Source organism: Pogonomyrmex barbatus, unplaced genomic scaffold, assembly GCF_055798465.1.
Source record: "Pogonomyrmex barbatus isolate J1 unplaced genomic scaffold, ASM5579846v1 scaffold1, whole genome shotgun sequence".
Lineage (NCBI taxonomy): Eukaryota > Metazoa > Arthropoda > Insecta > Hymenoptera > Formicidae > Pogonomyrmex > Pogonomyrmex barbatus.
This window is the reverse complement of record NW_028297098.1, coordinates 2858738-2877548: the sequence shown is the minus strand read 5'-3', so window position 1 is coordinate 2877548 and position 18811 is coordinate 2858738. Positions and strand designations below refer to the sequence as shown.

The 18811-nt window shown below is 35.6% G+C and overlaps 1 protein-coding gene across 7 annotated transcripts in view; it reads right to left on the bottom strand.

The window, feature by feature from the left end:
- Window positions 1-3441: 3441 nt before the first annotated feature.
- LOC105425085 (nucleolysin TIAR) overlaps window positions 3442-18811 on the bottom strand; it is a 397755-nt gene continuing 382385 nt past the window's right edge. For 4 of the 7 annotated variants that reach the window (XM_089085289.1, XM_089085293.1, XM_011635644.3 and 1 more), the window contains 3 exons: window positions 17671-17912; window positions 16938-17121; window positions 3442-12282 (listed from right to left, as the gene is read on the bottom strand). In XM_089085289.1, coding sequence (XP_088941415.1) covers window positions 12241-12282; window positions 16938-17121; window positions 17671-17912 — 468 coding nt within the window. In that variant the 3' untranslated portion in view covers window positions 3442-12240. Of the gene's footprint in view, window positions 12305-12908; window positions 13104-16937; window positions 17122-17670; window positions 17913-18811 lie in introns of all 7 variants that reach the window. The other 3 variants (XR_016141366.1, XM_089085290.1, XM_089085291.1) reach the window with 3 other exon arrangements.

The following is an 18811-nucleotide window of genomic DNA, read 5'->3' as shown; positions in this document are numbered from 1 at the left end:
AGAGAGAGAGAATTTGTAAAATTGAACTTTATTCTAGCTATATGAATTCACTTCATGGAAAAATCAATTACACATATTTCAAACTCTTTCTGATCATGTTTTTCTGTAAAAAGATATGTGTGATCTGAACCATAATGATCGACTATAATCTCTCAAAGGATAGATTTATATTAAAAAAATTTGTACAAAGAAATATTTAGAATTTTATAAATTGCATGCAAATCGAAAATAATTTAGCAGAATAAGGAAAGGGAGTGACCTGATTTCCTTGCTTTATCGATATACTCACATTGACTTATTGTCTTTTACTATAAAAGTTATGAATCGTAAAAATTTCGCTTTAACTACTACTATTTTATTTTATGGAAACTGTAACGTTTAAAGATAGATAAAATAAGTGGACGTAAATACTGCATTTATGTAATCGCGGTTCGTGTTTTGTACAAACTAACTTTTTATCGATAACGATCTGATACGGGCAAGGGTCGCTGTAACTTTTAAATAATCTGCTTTACGTCGCAAATCTTCATCAGAAAAAGAACTTACATTTGAAGAATCTTTCATCCTCTTAAAACAGACCCTGCAGACGATGCACCTTTTCAGAATAGACCGATACTTTTTTTCTTTTTTTCTTTTTTACGATCGCGTTCTTCGCTTGGCTCTTGACTGTAGTCCATATCTATTTCCGCGAAACCATAAAATTGTGGTGCTCCCATTCCTGTTGTAGCTTGATTGTAGATAAGTGGTAGAATTCGTAGAGTCCTTATCCATAAGATATACCGTCAACGTCTCGATAATCGCAAGAAAACCTCATTAATCGACCACATTCGCGAGATCCGTTTATCACTGTAATTGATGCAACTAGCTTTCGCAATTTAGAAGCAACGAATAATCACGAAACTGCAATGGAAATACGAATTGTCTCACATAATTATTCAATTCTAATGCAATATATAGTGTGCTGATTTGCCTAAATTAGCGTTTAGTTTGCGATCATCGCTTTTTTTTCTCTGCAAATACAGTAGATCGACGAAAAAAATTCTTACATTCGTGATAGTAACAATATGATTGTGCAAAAGAATAATATACTATAAGCAAGTTATATTCAGTCATTACGTATCGGGTCAGTCGTGTTTCTTCGTAAATTTAACGATTTTGCCAGTAGACGTGGGCACGTCCCAAAATGATGTACGGTTCGCTCGTATGAGTCGGTAGCTAATGCTCTAATATGCGCAAAGGGTGCCATGCCCGTGTCACGCGGATTACCGCTAATTGTAGTTTATGCTTTATACTACGCTATTCTCTTGTACGGCCGTTGGGTATTCGATGTATTAACGGAGATCTGCGTGCGTGTGCGTACGCGTACACAGAGAGGCAACGCCTATCTACACATCACGCACGCAAAGATACGTGACGTAGATCGTATACGTACATGTATATTGATGAATCTATGTACCTATACGATAGAGGTTCCCAAATTTTGTCAATCATTAACCCTAACTTGTCGGCCTTATGAGATAAATCGATATTTTTCATTATTTAACATAATAATATTTTTTTATTAAAAAATAAAATATTTTTAGATTCAAGAAATTTTTATACAGATTATATACGTATGTATTTCGTTCAATATTTAGAAAACTTAACGCAAAGAACAATTTATAAAATATTTTTTAAGAATTAGGTTTAATATATATAAAAATATATGTATATTGAATACGATTAATTAGCAGCTTTATTTCTTTTAGGAAAATATATATGATTTTAAGTAATGGTAGTTATTGAATTATAAAATAATTAATGTGGTGTGCAAAAGCTGGAAAGCAATTATCATTTGTCAAACATATTATAATTTCCGAATATAAAATTTTACAAGATACAAAAGATTTTAAAATTGTTCAAATATAATTATCAATATTTGAAAATATGCTGATTAGAATAAAACGATTATCCTCATATTTATTCACTTGTAATGTTTACCGTTTATCATACATCACAATGTTAGCTCACAATTAAAGCTCAATGTTCCAAAACAAATTCGAAGTTTAGTCTGTATGACGTGGAAATTCGAAATACGGAGAGAAAGCGGGCTTTTTGTGAAAAAGGAAAGGATGTTTTCCGGCGAAATGGTGAAATTAGCAACTGCCAAGAAAATGATTAGCGCAATATGACATGTGAGTGGTTGAGCATTACTGTGATGCTGCCGCTGCTGCACACGCGGAGTGAACAGGGAGCTCGGGCTTCCTCGGCTGTCATGTCCGTGCGTCCGTCAGTCTGGGCTAAAATAACTGGGCATCGCACCCCTGCCTTGCAATTAAGCGCGGCTGTATCTACCGGCTATACGCAACACACGATCCCTTGGTCTACGCAGAAACGTGTACACAGGTGCGCACGAATGCACGCGGACTGCCTCGCAAAGGGTGCATCGCATTCGTAGTTACACCCGCGACTACACCCAGAAGCAGAACCTTGGAATCGTCAGTTTATTTTCAATTGTTTATTTTCAATTTTACCATGTATTGAATTGCTCACATTATTCGGTTATTATTACGAAGAGATTGAAGTGCATTTAATCACCGAAATGCATTTGGCGCAATATACACATCGTGCGTTGTGCATGCTTTCAGCGTTCTTGAAATATCAGGGATATTTGTGAAATGCAAAGAACGCTAGGAAATACATAAATATATGTGTATAATACAGAGTGTTTCAAAATCATCGAATCATTTGTTATGCTAAAATATCACGTCATACTTTTTATCAACATTCCTCTTCATGTCTTGTACTATTAAGAATCTTTAAATGATTTTTTTTTGTGGATTCAGACAATATTCATTGATTGAGAAATCCTCTATATAGCGAAGAAATTATTTCAGAAAGATTACACAAATATGAATATTTTAAGACTAAAAATCGTATAGTAAATTTATATCTTCCTCAGTTAATATTTCGTATGCGCATTCATATTTCCTTCTCTTCGTTTTCATGTTCGCCACGTTTGTATAATTACCCACGTTGTGGCGCTCAACCCTTATTTTTTTAACGGGCAGAACAAGCGCATACAACCGTTATATCTCGCGGCTACTATCGATGCGAGCGATGTTTACGTTTAATTACTGCTGAATGCAAACGTTTAATTGTTACGCGCTGTTTGTACTTAGAGTTAAATGCTCTTTGTTTTCATCATATAAACAGATGGGAAAGATTATTGCTACGAAATTATTCTAGCCGCGCAAAAATTGTGGGCAAAAGAAAACTCGTACAATTATTCGTAAATTCAATCTTTTATTTTTACAAATATATATCGAGAAAAATATATAAACTTATGTGTATGTATTATCAAATTAATGAAAAACGATACCGAATAAATATCGAGAATTATATAAATAATTCTATTTTAAGGAGTAACATAGGGTTGATTGGTAATATTAAAACAACACATTTTACATTTTCTATAATATATTTTACATTATAAACCAACCATACATCATCATAATAATATCTTGTATTCTTAAGCCTATGCGTGTTTTAGCCTATATTTTCGTTTATATACTTCCTTCATATTTATACTTTGTTTACTTTTTCCATAATATTTATATATATTTTCATTTATATTCATCATTATTTATAATGTACTTTTATATGCTATGTTATGTATATATAATATCATACACGGTTTCTTTTTTCTTACGCACGTCCCAGGGCGTCTCGCAGTAGTGTTTTGTGTGTGTGTGTGTGTGTGTGTGTGTGTATATCGTGTGAAAATTGTTTTTGCAAAGCAGATGCATCCCGCCGTGTATATACACGTGTCTATACACGTGTCTGTCTCTATTGCTCGCACGCATAGTACACGGCTCCAGGTCTCTCGTTCTCTCTACATGCCTATGCGTGTGATTTGTGTCTTGTGTATGTTGTCTTGTGCGTGCGCCGTCGCGCATCGTTGCAAATTACATGTACATTATACAGCTTTCGCTCGGCGTGTCGCTTTTGAGCTGTGTTCCCAGCTCCTTAGCTTAAATATGCAACGAGGCTGCCATGGGACCCCGCGGGCCATACGTTTAATCGCGGAAGTATACTTAAGTCGCGCGAGCGTTTTGATCGCTCCCGTTGCTTTCGTTATTATGACGCTTGTTGTCGCTTGGTTTTCGTCGCGCCTACATTTCGGTGGCTGTTTTCGTATGAATATGAGCACAGTGCAACCGAACGATGCACGATGGATGGATGTCGTACCGGCCCCTTCCCTTGAGCTCCGCCGTGCTGTTTCATGTGTGTTATACAATATGTATATGTTTTTACTGATGTATATTTTTTCCCCGATCGTTTGCGCGTTTTCTTTTTTTTTTTTGTCTCTATTTTTCAATTTCTCGTTGTCCTTCTCTTTACCGAAATGCATACACATAAAGAAGTGGATAAAGGCACCTAACTTCTTAGCGTACGGTCGTAAGTGATATGCCGCATCGGGGTAGGGAGAAGGGCCATATCTATACGAGGCCCCGCAACGCATCAAATCGTCGTCAAATCGTACGAAAAGCTACGAGAAAAATGAAGGAACGTCGTAATCTCTGTATGAATCGGACGCGATCATAATTATCGTATTCTCTTTTTGGAATTTTATCTCTTAACGCGTTTTTCCGCTTGAAGCATACTACATATCATTTTTCTCTCCCTATTTCTCTTTCATTCTCACTCGTTTTCTTCACTCGCTTTTTTCCTTATATGCTATCCGACACATTCGTATTCTCCCATTTCTTTCTCGCATGTTCGCCCTATTAATCTCTTTTCTCTCATACACGCTTTTTTTCATGCATTCCCTCTTTTTCTCTCTTTCTCTCCCGCTATTGCTCCATACATTACATGTTATTTCATCTACATTTGGGGGCACGGGGGGTCCGGCAGGCTAGCCACATCTATCTTCCCTTACGAATTACACTTCAATGTGTGTTTTTTTTTTTTTATTTCTTATAGCTAAAGGTATTTAACACAGTATGTCGCGGAGCGCGCATTTACATATGCCACGCATCTGCATTCGTTCGCTCCCTTCTTTTCGTCGTTAAGCTTATACTCGATATAGCTTCTATCTGTTGGCTAATGTTATCATCTTACACATATATATATGCATATATGTATATATAATATACATATTTGTATTATATATAGATGCGCATGTCTTGTTTGTAGTCTTTCTTGTAATTATATATGATTATATACATACATTACTTTATGTTTTATGCTCGGTATCTACGCTTACGGCTCCTACTTTTGTTTTCTTTCACTGTGTGCTTTTTTTTTCTTAAACATTCTTGCACTAACACTAAGCTGTTTCCACGGTGCTTTGCATCGGTAAGTATCCCAATTTGGCCCGACTGCTGCCCTCGTCCCGCTAAGAATTACATTAGATTCTCGAGGGGTATCTGAATATAAATTGTTAAGTTAAATGCACCTTATTTAGAAAGAAAATAGACGCGTTTAGTTGCAATTTACGTTTTAAAATTTAGTAAAGGATGACAATATCAGAAGTATATGAAATTAACTTAATTTTTTTTATCGTAAAGATTAATGAATTTATTGGGATAAAGAATTACGCATTTGATATGCTTATGTTGTATGTTTATCGAAGCGAAAAAGTTCTAATAACTTTCTACTGAGTTTCTATCAATTTATCATTCACAGATATTCAGAAATCACAGAAATCACGTTTCACAAAAGTGCCAAAAATTAGCATTAAATTTAAAACTAAAGCAACATTTTTATTTAAGTGCACAGCCCATGAATACTATTCTTGATATCACGTTGATTCAGATTATATCGAAGTAAATTATGACGATTGTCATTGCTACGCGCGTTATTTGTCAAACCAATCAAAGCAAGTATAGTGTATCATTTTACGGGATTTGGCTGGTTGGCTAAGTTTCATTTCTAAGCGTCACGACTGTAGCATCGCGAAAAGAGAAAAAAAAATTTGATTGTGAGCAACAACTGCAGTTTGAGTAACTTGAAGCATCAATCACTTAATTGCATTCCACGTCCCTCATTGCAGTTCCTAATTGGGAGTGGTAGGATCGGCTGATTGGCTCGATGATATGTTTCGTGTGTGCATCGCAGTACCTACGTGTCGATCGATATCAAAATCGCGTTTTGAGGTACACTTGCGAGAGGCAAAAGCATTACGAACACGATAGGATAGCATCGTAGGCAATCAATACGCCTTGCTCTCTTACTTTTCCCAGGACCGATGCCACCTCCATTGCCTGCACGAGACTTGTGCAAACACGCCGGTGACGATAATTAATACCTAGTCTTCGGTGAAAAGAACACGTACAAGTTTCTAAATGTATGTTTCTTCAATGATTGTCGACTATCGTTTGGTAAGTCTCCGCGAGATAAAGTCTGTTCAGGCGGAGGAATGTACGCGGTGGCATCAGGACATCAGTCGTAGAAAGAAATAAGAGAGCATCTAAGGAGACGCACGGATGAAGAAGAATCGAAATAACACGATTAGCACATCATTATGAGATATCAAAAGAAGAGAGGAATCACGCTACGTAACGGGAATTGAAAAGTGAGAAAGAAAAAAAGGCACGCATTAAATTTTATTTTAATTTCAGAATATAATAATATCTGATGAGTATTGAACAAGGGGTGATCGTTTCGATAAAGTTTGATGATGAACGCGATGATAAAAATTTCGAAATGGTGTAAATCACATTGTCCGATCTGTACGCCCATTTTCAGATCTGTAGAATTTGAGAACTGCGAGTTTAAGGATGCAGGCAAAGGATGGAGGCAGCAGCCGCAGCATGCGTTCTGTGTGTATGTGTGTGTGTGTGTGTGTGTGTGTGTGTGTGTGTGTGTGTATACATGTATACATGTATACATGTCAATATTTATTTTTCGGTGTATGTCCTGCCATTTGTGCCGTATAAGAGTGCTGAGTATAACTTGCGGGTATTAATTATTGCACTATTCCTCATGAACGCTTTTATTTTGTTAACCTATAGTGATCGACAAGCTAGATTAGACTAGACTACGTCTAGAGCTTTTGTTAAGTTTCTCGCCGCTACATTCTACACGTATGCTGTATGCATTTTGTGTACTTGGTGTTGTGTATATTTACATACGCGTATATGTTTTTACACCTTGTGTTTGCGCGCGCGTGTCCCTTTTCCCGAATGGGTCCGTGACTTAGGTACCATAAGTGGATCTCTGTCAGTTTTGTCCTACGGTGTGTGGTTTTCGTCAAGTTTGCCCCCTCTTTTTACAATTTATTACGCCCCGTTTCACACTTCCCCGTCATCCGTCGTTTCCGTCCGTGATTCCATTGCCCTTTTGTTTGCCTACTAAGTCAGATTACATTAATAATTATCTATCTATCACTTTATGCTACATTTTGGTTTTCCGTTTAACGCGACGATTCGTTCAATCGTCAATCGGCTAGCTCCACTCGGTATATGTCCTAAACAACGTACAGGACTACATTAAGTTATACATACGCCTTCATGTTTAAGGCGTTTTCTTTCTTTAATACTTTTTACAAGATTGGGCATCCACGCCAATTCTTTGAAAGAATGCGAGATCCCTCACTTTTTCTCTGTCGAAGGTGGAATCGAGTCGAAGTGCATAGCGAGCAATTCGATAAGGGGAGCGACCGGGCGGAACGTAAGGAACGTAAAAGTAGATTGTGTCAAATCCAATTAATATCCTCTTTTGTCAATTAAACGCTTCCCGCTATACGTTACTGTACAGGAATTGATTGACAGATGCAAACGCACGCGATAACAGGTTCTTATTGCATAATTCGTATTACAGTCTGCCATTGGGTCCCTCTTGCCACACGATCTTTTTCTCTCTCTCTCTCTTTCTGTTCCCCCTCTCTCCCCTCGCTCGTTCCACCTTTCACAAAAATAACCTATATTTTTATTTCTTTGCCTAACTAATAATGTACACGATATTTTCTTTTTGCTTATATATGTTCTTTTTCATGTCGTTTCTTAAAAGCTAACTTTTTTCTCTTTCTCACGCACAGTGCTTTGTCTTACGCACGACGATTGAAAATAACAGCCCTCGCCGCCGTTGCGCGCAAGTATATATATTTATATATATAATATATATATGCATTTTTGTATTTATATGTATGTATATATATTTATTTATAATTTTGTTGCTTTCTCTTTGCATACTCGTGCCGTGTCCTCGAGGCTAGTCACCCAATTTCTATTAGAAAACGAGATTCCGTTATATATAACATTAGACGATTTTGTTAAGCTAAAATTTTAAACAATACGAAAGTTTTGCAAATCGCGATTGTAACCTGCATTAAATATTTACATTTTGACAGTTTTAATTTTCTTAATAATCTTGTTGGACATTTGATAATATTATTATTATTACATTTTTTGTAAAGATAAATGACGAAAGAATAAGAATATTTAATCATAATGATATAGACAAAATCTTTTTTAAGGTGCAGGTTACGAAAGAACTGAAAGATGATTATAAAGTTGATGTTCAGCGGCATGCAAAAACTGCAAGAAATAATCGTGGCCGCGTTTACATTACGTGCGATCGTGCATGATAATTCATATATTGTTCTAAACTAAAGACATAATAAAATTTAGAATAAGCTAAATGCATTCAATAAGAAAATTATGTGCAGATAATTGAAAACATATGTATGAATAAATATATTTCTAATAACATACCAACAACAACACAAATTTGAGAAATAAATTTGATAAGGTATCTTTTTTTGATGGTTCTACGTTCAAACGTAGAAAATGGAACTCAGAATGGTATGTAACAATTCTCTTCTACGCTCCCTCGTAAAGCTGCAAATCAAATAAGAGCAAGGCGACAAAAATGCAGCCAAAAATATAGCGGCAATGCTATTATTCTTAATTTTGGTTATGTATGAATTACTATATCAGAATCACTCATCGTGCGCGATTGAAAACGCTGAAATGTGGCGATTTTTATTGTCGAGCTTTCCTCTCACGGAAAAATCACTCTTTTATCCGGTTGACACAATCGTGACGGATCGTTGGTAGACACACAGACACTCTCTCTTTCTCTCTGTCTTTCTTTCTCTCCCTCTCTTTCTTTCTCTACTTTCATCACGAAATATCTAAACTCTATGCGATGTTGGGCAGATTTGATTGTGCCGTTTCTCCACTTCCTTCCTTGCGCTTCGAGCATTCGTGTGTGCCGTACTTTGATCATTGATCTTTTTGATTGCGAAACGTCGAACACGCTTTTGATTTACTTAAAGCACGATCCGTCTATCTTTTGATTAATATCGAAGTCGTCTATCGCTCGTTTTTGTTTCAGTCATCATCGATGTGCTCTCTTCCCACTTAATTTAAACCGAACTTGTTGTTCCTTTGTCTTTACTTTCTTGTCGTTTCTATTCGCGTGAGAAAAATTATAAATTATACATCCACGAAATGTGATGTCACGAAAGAGATATTTGAAAGAGACACCACATCTTAGAAAAGGCGATGCTTTCGAATGGTAAACTTCTTCTAAAACGAGGACAAAAATATTAAAGATTCATGTCGAAAAATTTTTCGGAGCTTTAAATTTGTAAGATTTGTTTTTAGAACCTCGCGTAGCAAAGATTAATAAAAATTAAGTAAAAAATCTTATACAATATGTAATCTTAGAAATTTAAATTTTGAACAAAAACTGAAATATCTTATTAAAATTATTTTTTGTAACTCTGTAACGATTAAGAGCTTAAAGTTTTAGTTTCACTAGTTTTTGTGTCGTCCTAATTCTACTCCGATATGAACGCTTTTCGAATAAAAAGCGAGGACAAGATATTATCGATACGAGTATAAGTTGTGTTACTTAAAACCGAAGGGGTAAGAAGAGGCAGTAGATACGAGGAGCAAGAAACAGGACGATGGAGATATAAACGATCGAGCAGAGAGATAAACGGGTTGCAATAAGTTTCAGCCGCTTCCCATCTTTTCAAGTGTTGAAACTGCTCGTGCTATCACCTCGTCGATTCGTGTCTCGTTCCACCTCTTCTGACCGATTCTCTTTCAGCAAGCGGATAGTTTTAATGACAGAGGAGCACGTCGATGATGGGATTATGTACGAACAGGACCATAAACGGCTGCCGCGCGGACAGGGCACGCGTGAACAAAAAAAAACTTAATTCGTCTAATCTAACTTTCGTGCTGTTTGTGCAATATGTCTATCTACGAATTAATTTAACCCCTTTTTTTCTCGTCCCTTGCTTGTGCTGTGCGGTTTATTCGTCGCTTGGCCTTTTTTTTTCATATTCTCTTTCTCTCCCTCCCATTCTTTCTTCTCTCTTTTCGCTTTCATGCTTTCTTTCCCTCCCTCTCTAGCGCTCTTCCATATGTACGATTGCATTCATGCAATTGCTTACATGTTCGCGATTTATACGAGTTTCGCTCTTGTCTTTCTTTTGTATCAATTTGGTCAAGTCGAAATTCGGGACAACGAGGATGTTGTGATCGTTTTACTGCGCGTTGAACAATTTAAAATACACGCGTGCTCGGACCGTTTTCTCTAGCTATCTTGTCCATTCTATTATTATTTTTTTTTTTTTCGTTGTTAAGAATTCGTGTATTCTCTCGATTACGCAGCGAGATTGATTTATTTATTAACGAGACGGAGGGATCAATGGCTACCTTTTTTTTTCCTAAGCTTAACGTTTTATTGCTTAAACGTCAAAATCTTTTTTGGTTCTATATAATCATCTTATATAAAAATCTAACGTTTACTTAAAAACCACGGTGATTTGATCGGCGTTTTATCACTTTCTCAGTTTGGAATGTATTAATTTGTCAGTGCCTCTCACGGCGTCTGTTTGTTTTATAAAAGTATCCAACAGGTCTAAGTCGCGTCCAAAAGACAGATTTGAATGATAAAAACGATGTTGAATTGTCTGATTTCAATGTGTGAATTATCGCTTGGCCACGAATATGATAAATAAGTATATCGATTAAAATACAAAACCGTTTTGTAGATTGAAATATGAAATCGTTTTGTAGTGACAAATGGGATAAGTTAGGTACCCAATATTAATTTCCGTGGTTTTCGAGACGGGCAAATTGTACAAAGGGGTTGAGATTATTTCATCCCCGTAAAAATGCTGTTATCGAATGTACACAAGAGTCACTTCCTTCTTGCCACCGAATTTCGAATCAACCTTGAATAACTTTTAATATAATATGCCTATCTAACTAGCTAATTGTTGAATTTCGTTTATAATAACCTTTATTCTTTTATGTATATATTCTTTCATTTATATTTATATATATATTTATATATTTATATATTTATATATCTTCACGAGAGTACGCTTCGATTAATCTTTGTATTTATTATTTATACACCGCGACTGCTCGCCAACCGTCGCATTTGGCCGCGAGCATTCCCTTCATTACATCTTTGAATTATTATTTTCGCTGTTAAGCCCAAACTACAAAAATAATGAATCCGTATAACGAGTCTGTATCCGGCGGTCTGTCGGACGCTCTTCTTTTTTCTTCGTAGAGAGGATCAAGGAATTTATGCGCATTGTTAAAATGATGATAAACCACGATCCCGTTGAACGTGTGCGGACTCGTACTTCTCATATATTCATTATCGCTGGACGATACATAGTATGCGTAATTGGCCAGTTTCGCTAGAAAACACTCTCAGACCATCACGAATGACTTATTCGCGTGTATGCCGGATTTCGTGTTTTTATATTGAAGCTTTGGATACTATTGTAACGGCAAACGCTATCTATTTCTTCAAGCCGAGCAAGATGCTAAATTATCCTACAGACTGGACGAGAGGTATCTCCGCTTTAGTAATCGGTAGCGGTTCTTTTCTCTTACATTGGACGTGAAAACTTACGGGGGAGATGGGGATGTTGGATGCATCTTGCGCAAGGTTATCTAGGATTCTTATTTACTATTTTTTTTATTTCTCACTTTGTTTCTTTATTTTTTTTTTTATTAAGCGAATGTTATCTGGTTTTCATGATTAGCGCTTTTCGACTCGCAGATCGTCAAGCCGGAAGAGGCATGAGTTTTACTGCTTTTGCTGTCGCGGTGGCATCGATGATGACGGAAATGTTGTTATTGTTGTTGTTGTTGTTGTTGTTGTTGTTGGAGGTGGTGGTAGTAGTGGAAGAGGAAATAATGGTGGTGATGGTGGTGGTAACTGTTGTTGCTGTAGAAGTTGTTCCTGTTGGTGGGATGTACTTGCTTACCATCACACTAGAAGGCTAGGCGTCAGCCAGTCCTCATCCGCTAGCTGGACCGCAACCAAGAACACACTTTACCATTTGAACACACAAACGCTGGTTAAATCTTGGTCCGAATTTCAAGAAAGTAATAGAAATATGCTCGACAATAATCCTCTCTCTCCCTCTCTTTCACTCGTCTTCGCGCTCGTCTATGTGCTCTCTGACTTTTACTTCCCCCCCCCTCCCCCTTACACTCACTCACTCACTCTCACTCTCTCTTTCTCTCCCTCCCCCTCTTTCTCTCTTTCTGCACTCTTGCTTTTCTATTATAGTTTCTTACATTCTCTTACTATATGGATTCTAATCGATCTGAATCTACTTTCACCATGACTCAACCTCCTTGGTGGCGCAGTATAATAAGGATAATTAATTTAAAAGATTTTACATAATAATTATACAATGTGCAAATAGTAAACTACTTGTATTATGGATTTAGAGCGCATGGACGACGGCGAAGTAATCGCAAAATTAGGTTAACGAGTTTTTCTGACCTAATCGCTGCACATTTCTTAGTCATCATCAGATAAAGCAAGTTTACGTTATTATGAATTCCGCAATTAGATATAAATTGTCAAATAAAATAAATGAGAACACTATTTTTTTTATTTTTTTTTTCCTTTCTTTCATTTCTTACATTGTTTTCTTCCATTCCTTTTTAGTTCAGTCGAAAATATTATATCCCTTTTGCATAAAAAAGGGCTGCAGCGAGTAATTTCAGGCTGAATGCGAGGTTGAGCCAAGTTGTAGATGCAGTTATCCTGATGCTAATTGATATTCGAAAGAAAGGATAAGCCAGGCCGTGCGATGATAGTGGTAGCGATCACTGTGCCTGCGAACCGAAATATGTAAATAAAGATAGTCTTTTTGAAAATTTCGAGTATCCCTTCCTGGGAGTATTATTTTAAACAATATTTATAATAATGCATTAATTACTAAACTGTATAAATCATAAATTTATTCCAGTTAACGAAATAATCATAATGAAATATTTATTGAAATTATCACTCTTTGAGATAATTATTTAATTTGTTAAAATTGCCATAAAAAATTATAATGTATAAAAACGTAGTATAAATATAAATGCTACTTTATAAAAATAAGTAAAGAAAAAAAAGGCTCCAGTGGGATACCCGAGTTGAATTAGATAGAGTGCAAAAAGCATGCAATGTCTACATTTCACATTCCATATTCATGCAAGTTAAGATCTACGCTGAGTAGTCTATTATAGTTTTTTATCTACGAGATCCATGTAATATTTGTCTTCTTAATCTTGTATAACGTTCTTTTATATTAATTTTCTATTGGTTGATATACATTCTATATTGTTGGCTAAAGTTTAATATACGACGGACAAATTTACACGAGGATATTTGTGCATGTTCATAACTTCGTGGCCTTTAGTTCATGATTGTAAATTGCGCGAGTATCTGTGTTTAAATTTGTTCTCTTAGATCCCATGATTAAACGTGAAACTTTGTAACACTTTCTTGTAATAGAAAAACGATATTAGTAAAATAAATGGGAAGCCAATTACGATTTATCTCGGCATTATATTTTCAACGTTCCATTCGTCTTTCATTGTTTTATCGGTACCGTTGCTAAGAATTCGTGTTTACTCTCAATTGAGAATGGTTAGTTTCGATGGCTAGTTTTCGAGCAAGTTTCAAAGTGGTATCTCGCTTGACATGCAGTGATATAATGCGAATTCGATTTTTCGCAAAAGAGATATTTGTGCGAAAGCGAGCTAACTTTCCTCACCGAAATATCTCCTTCGATAGACGAGCAATGGTACGTGACTTTTGCTCCGGTCTGTGTGCGATATGTACAAAAGATTCACTAGACAAACTATAGCTGCGTGATATGTATATATATCTTCTTAAGCATATATGGGTGACAGGCCGTTTTACTAGCACTGCAAACAGCTGCAGATTAATGACTAAAAGCCGAAATCGATACAGTGTTTACAATATGCTACGCTATCTCGAATTGTACTTTTGTTTTATCAATCATTTAAGGATTTTGTACGATATTATTAAATGTGTCATTTGTATCAAAGTTAGCAAGAAATGCGTAGAAAAAGTCTCATAGATATATTTTGATACGATTGTTTTTTTTAGAGTGCAAAAGACACATGATTGATTTAGAAATACGCTTAATAATTTTTTATTTTTGTCTATACATGGAGAGAAATTTTGTAGATTATTAAATTAAAGCAGTCGTAAATAAATGGAATTACTGAACAAATCGGATTTCAAATCAGATCGCTCATTAATTCGGTATTTCATTTTTACTGTACTTCAACTTAATCTAGTCCTGTTGATAAAAAAAACTTATTCTTTTTTATTTCTAATTAATGTATTGCTTGTGAAGAATGTGTGAAAATATATTTTATTGAGCTGATTTAATTTTCAATTTCGTAAATTCTATAAATTTATGAAAGTGAATGTTTAGTATCACTGTAATAATAATACAATATTATTAAGAAAGTTTATATTTTTAGATTTAAACAAAATTAAAATAAATAAATAAAATTTACATAATTATAAAAAATTTAATTAAATTTGAATAACAAATAAGAATATATATAAAATATATTAAAGATATTTTGTAATAATGCTACTGTTTTTGAGAGACTATAAATATTTAAAAATTATGAAACATATTTCACGCAAGTTTTTTTTCTATTTACTTAATAAATGATAAAAAAGAAAATATAAAGAAACAGCAGAGTTAATTTGAAAATTTCAGACTAGAGTTTTTAGCGAGCTTTTAAATTAAGATAGTCGTTCTCAATTCTGAGACTTCAAGTTGTCAAGTTCAGAAATTGTTCTTGAAGCAAAAAGAACGCGGGGCATTAAAAGCGGTGCTGAGTTGAAATGCATTTGCTGCGCTTGCCCGAAGCCATCCCTGATCTCTTTTCAAATATTCCAGATTTTTTTGTAATGATATCGTTTTTAGCGATGGCGCATGTGTGCCTGTGCAGTGCGCACTTTCTTACGTGAGCATTCTGTGCAGAAAGCAAAATGGTTGAGGTGTACTTTTCTGGACAACAACTACGATAAGTATCATATTTCACTTCACTGCCATAAACCACAAGTTTTTGCGACATAACTAAATCTCGACAATCTCCTATAACCACGTGTCGAGCGGGAAAGCGAGCTCCATCAATGTCTGGTGTACAAAAAATAAAAATTGCTCTGCTAGTAAAAATGTAATAGCTAACGGATTAAAAATTATGTTAGAAAAGTAATTATGTAAAAAGTTATATATTGTAATTATTTAGCATAACATGATATTTAGCATCTCATTAATCTCATGAATTTTACGCGAATAATACCGTTTTCATATAATACCAAACATCGTTTCAAATATTTTGACAAAAAAATTGATGTAACTTTTATCTCGTCAGTTTCCATTGATATCTCTCGAAATTCGGTACAAGATAATAGAAATAATACCATATTAAATTTCTATTATTTTTTGCCGTTATTGGATCTATTAAACATGCTTTCTACAAACATTCTCCACACAATCGCCACAATACAATCACGACTGCCATAAAGCACATTTGTCAATGAGAAAACAGATGCAGTCCTTATAATTGACCCAAAAATACATTTATTCACACAACAGAGATGGGTAAGACGTTATCACTATTAATAAGATGTAAAAAAAATACTTACCATTTTTTATTATAATCTTATTTATACTTCAAATTATATATATATATATATATATATATATACAAATATAATAAATGCTCTGTTTCCTCTATTTTTTATTCAATTCCAATTATAAAATAATATTTCAAGCTTTAATAAGCATATATGATCCCAATAATAATTCATATTTCAGTTATACTCAGCACTATTTGTCATTAATTATTAAGCAAACAAATAAAATTTCTGTTTATTTATGATCAATGAATAATTTGACTAAATTATCAACGGAGAAATTGAAGATTAATAACATAGCGCATAGCGCATAGCGCATGTATACCTGTAATATTATTACAAGCGGTTTATTAGACACAAAAGGAAATAATCTTGATTTTGCAATATAATTAAAGAAAATGCAAGTTTTCATTTGCATATGTTATGTAATTAGCATATATATCATAAATAATGCTGGTATAAATTGCTGAAATTAGCATATCGCGGTTGCTCCCGTAACCTCGCAATGTCGTTAACTCAAGCCAAAATATTATACCGAATATATGTGTGCAGCTAATTATATCATACGTGTTACCGTAACCATGTTTACTGTTTTACTCGTGCAAAATTTCTGGTGAAGCGTACCATGTTCTATCTCTCGAATGATATATCAAGTATCAAGTTTACGAGGTTTTCTAAGATCACTGACGATATACATGTATATATATATATATATATATATACATATATATATATATAAAATATGTACTATGCGCACTCTTCTGTCGACACATGCCTTCGAAATCCTTTTGATATCGCATCGAATTTCCACGTGCAACATTTACAAGCCAATAACGGTATCGACGAAATTGCTTTTGGACGTAACAAGGGCAAGATGCAAAGGTATGTAAAAAGCGAAATACTCGGGTGTTAGCCAACGAACATCACACAAACAAGTACAGCATACACTTGCACGCGTATACAGATGGGATAGATAAAATAATGGTTACCTGGAACTGTTGCATTGGGTAGGCCATCATTTGTGCCGGTGGCGGTGGTGGCGGGGGTGCGGCTTGCACCCCTGGGGGTGCCGTGACCGTCGTGGCGTGGTGTGGTGGTAACTGTGGTCCCCCAGGTAATCCCTGACCCCATCCTGCTGCTGTGCCAGCAGCATGGACAGCACCCATGCCCATTCTGTGTTCGTAAGAAATATATAATTGTCAAGAAATATATAATTGTCAAATTATATAATTTTATAAAGCAATAAACGAGTGCATTGATATTTTGCTTGACATAATTAATGTCGGGAATACATCATACGATATTATATTGTTAATATGTTTTTGTCATTAAACGATAAATTTGTTTGAAACTTATCGGAATACTATAGTATATGTTACTGTCTATAAGCCGCTTTATTAAAATAGCAATTTAACCACTTTACCAAAAACAATACATATTGGTGAAAAAAAGTCAAGCTCTATATCCAAGCTATATTCTTATGAATAATTAAATGTTAACTATGAATAATTAAATGTTTCTAATAAGAGCCCCCTTAATATTAATGTTTTAAAGTTATTTCGATTTTAAATTCTTTGTCGAATTGTCTCACAATCTGTAGACGGTGGAAAAAGATGAAGATATGATATATTCATATTACACTTGAATGTCGATTATTCAAAACTTCGCCGTACAAAACTTCGATTACGGAAAGGAGAAACTTATCTCGTGTGAAAAGCTTACCCCATATATTGCGCCTGTTGATATCCGGCGAACTGTCCATAGGTGTATCCTTGCATGCCTTGAAGAAAGCCACCAGCTTGCATTTGTGTCGCTGTGGTAGGATAAGATTGGGGTGGATACCAGTATCCCAGTTGTCCAGCACCGCCGACGCCACCGACGCCTCCGACACCCGCGACACCCGCCGCCGCCGCGGCGGCAGCTGCCGCCGCCGCGTAGTATGGGTACGTCGCCGACGATAACGCCTGAAAGAGCACAAAGATCAATGAAATAGAAAAGAGCAAGAACATTGTCTGGATTTTATGCTTAACGATGTCGATAGGGTCAGAAATGGTAATTTCGTTCCGTCGAAGATTTGTGTGGTCGTTCACTTGAAATGGGCGACGCGAGAAGTCTCAACGCGATCATTTCATTGCCGTCACGTAAATTATTTCTTATTATTTCGCTGTTCCTCGCGTGAACTCATTCATTACTTTAGTGCATAATGTGAAATCAGATCAAATTATTCTGCCGAATAGTCGCAAAATAACATATTTTTGCCAGATATACAGTTTGCTTTTCATGCAAACGTGTGCAATCGATCTTTATAATACGCGCAAAAATATTTATTTTGCGTTTGACAGCAATTTATTTGTCGAAAATTTAATATTTAAATAATATTATTTTTGTTTTCCGAAGCTTATCAAAAGGGAAAACAATATCGATGAAGTTATATTACTCAAATGAGATATTTACACTACTGCAATCATGCATTTTTTGATAGTTTTGCTTCCAAGTTTATGGAAATAATGCGCAGCTATTACGCTCTTCGTTAAAGCGGTACGATAAACCGGGATATCACGCAAACTAGTTCGATTCCGTTGAATACGAGAACAGGGTATGGCAGGATACGTACTAACGTGATATCTCGGCTCTCCCGAGAGAAGCGCGTTACGGGAATAGAGATCAATTAGAGCGATGTCACGGGCCGAGTAGCAGTGGATGGATGCACGGAAGTACTACCGGGGAGTGCGAGAGGGTTTGGGAAGTACTTCGGCTACCATTCCCAGATCGGGCGTACGTACCCGTCCTAACGGAGCTAATTGCTAAGAGACCGGGTCCGACACACTTCGAAGAGAGACATCTGAATAGACCGGAATCTCGC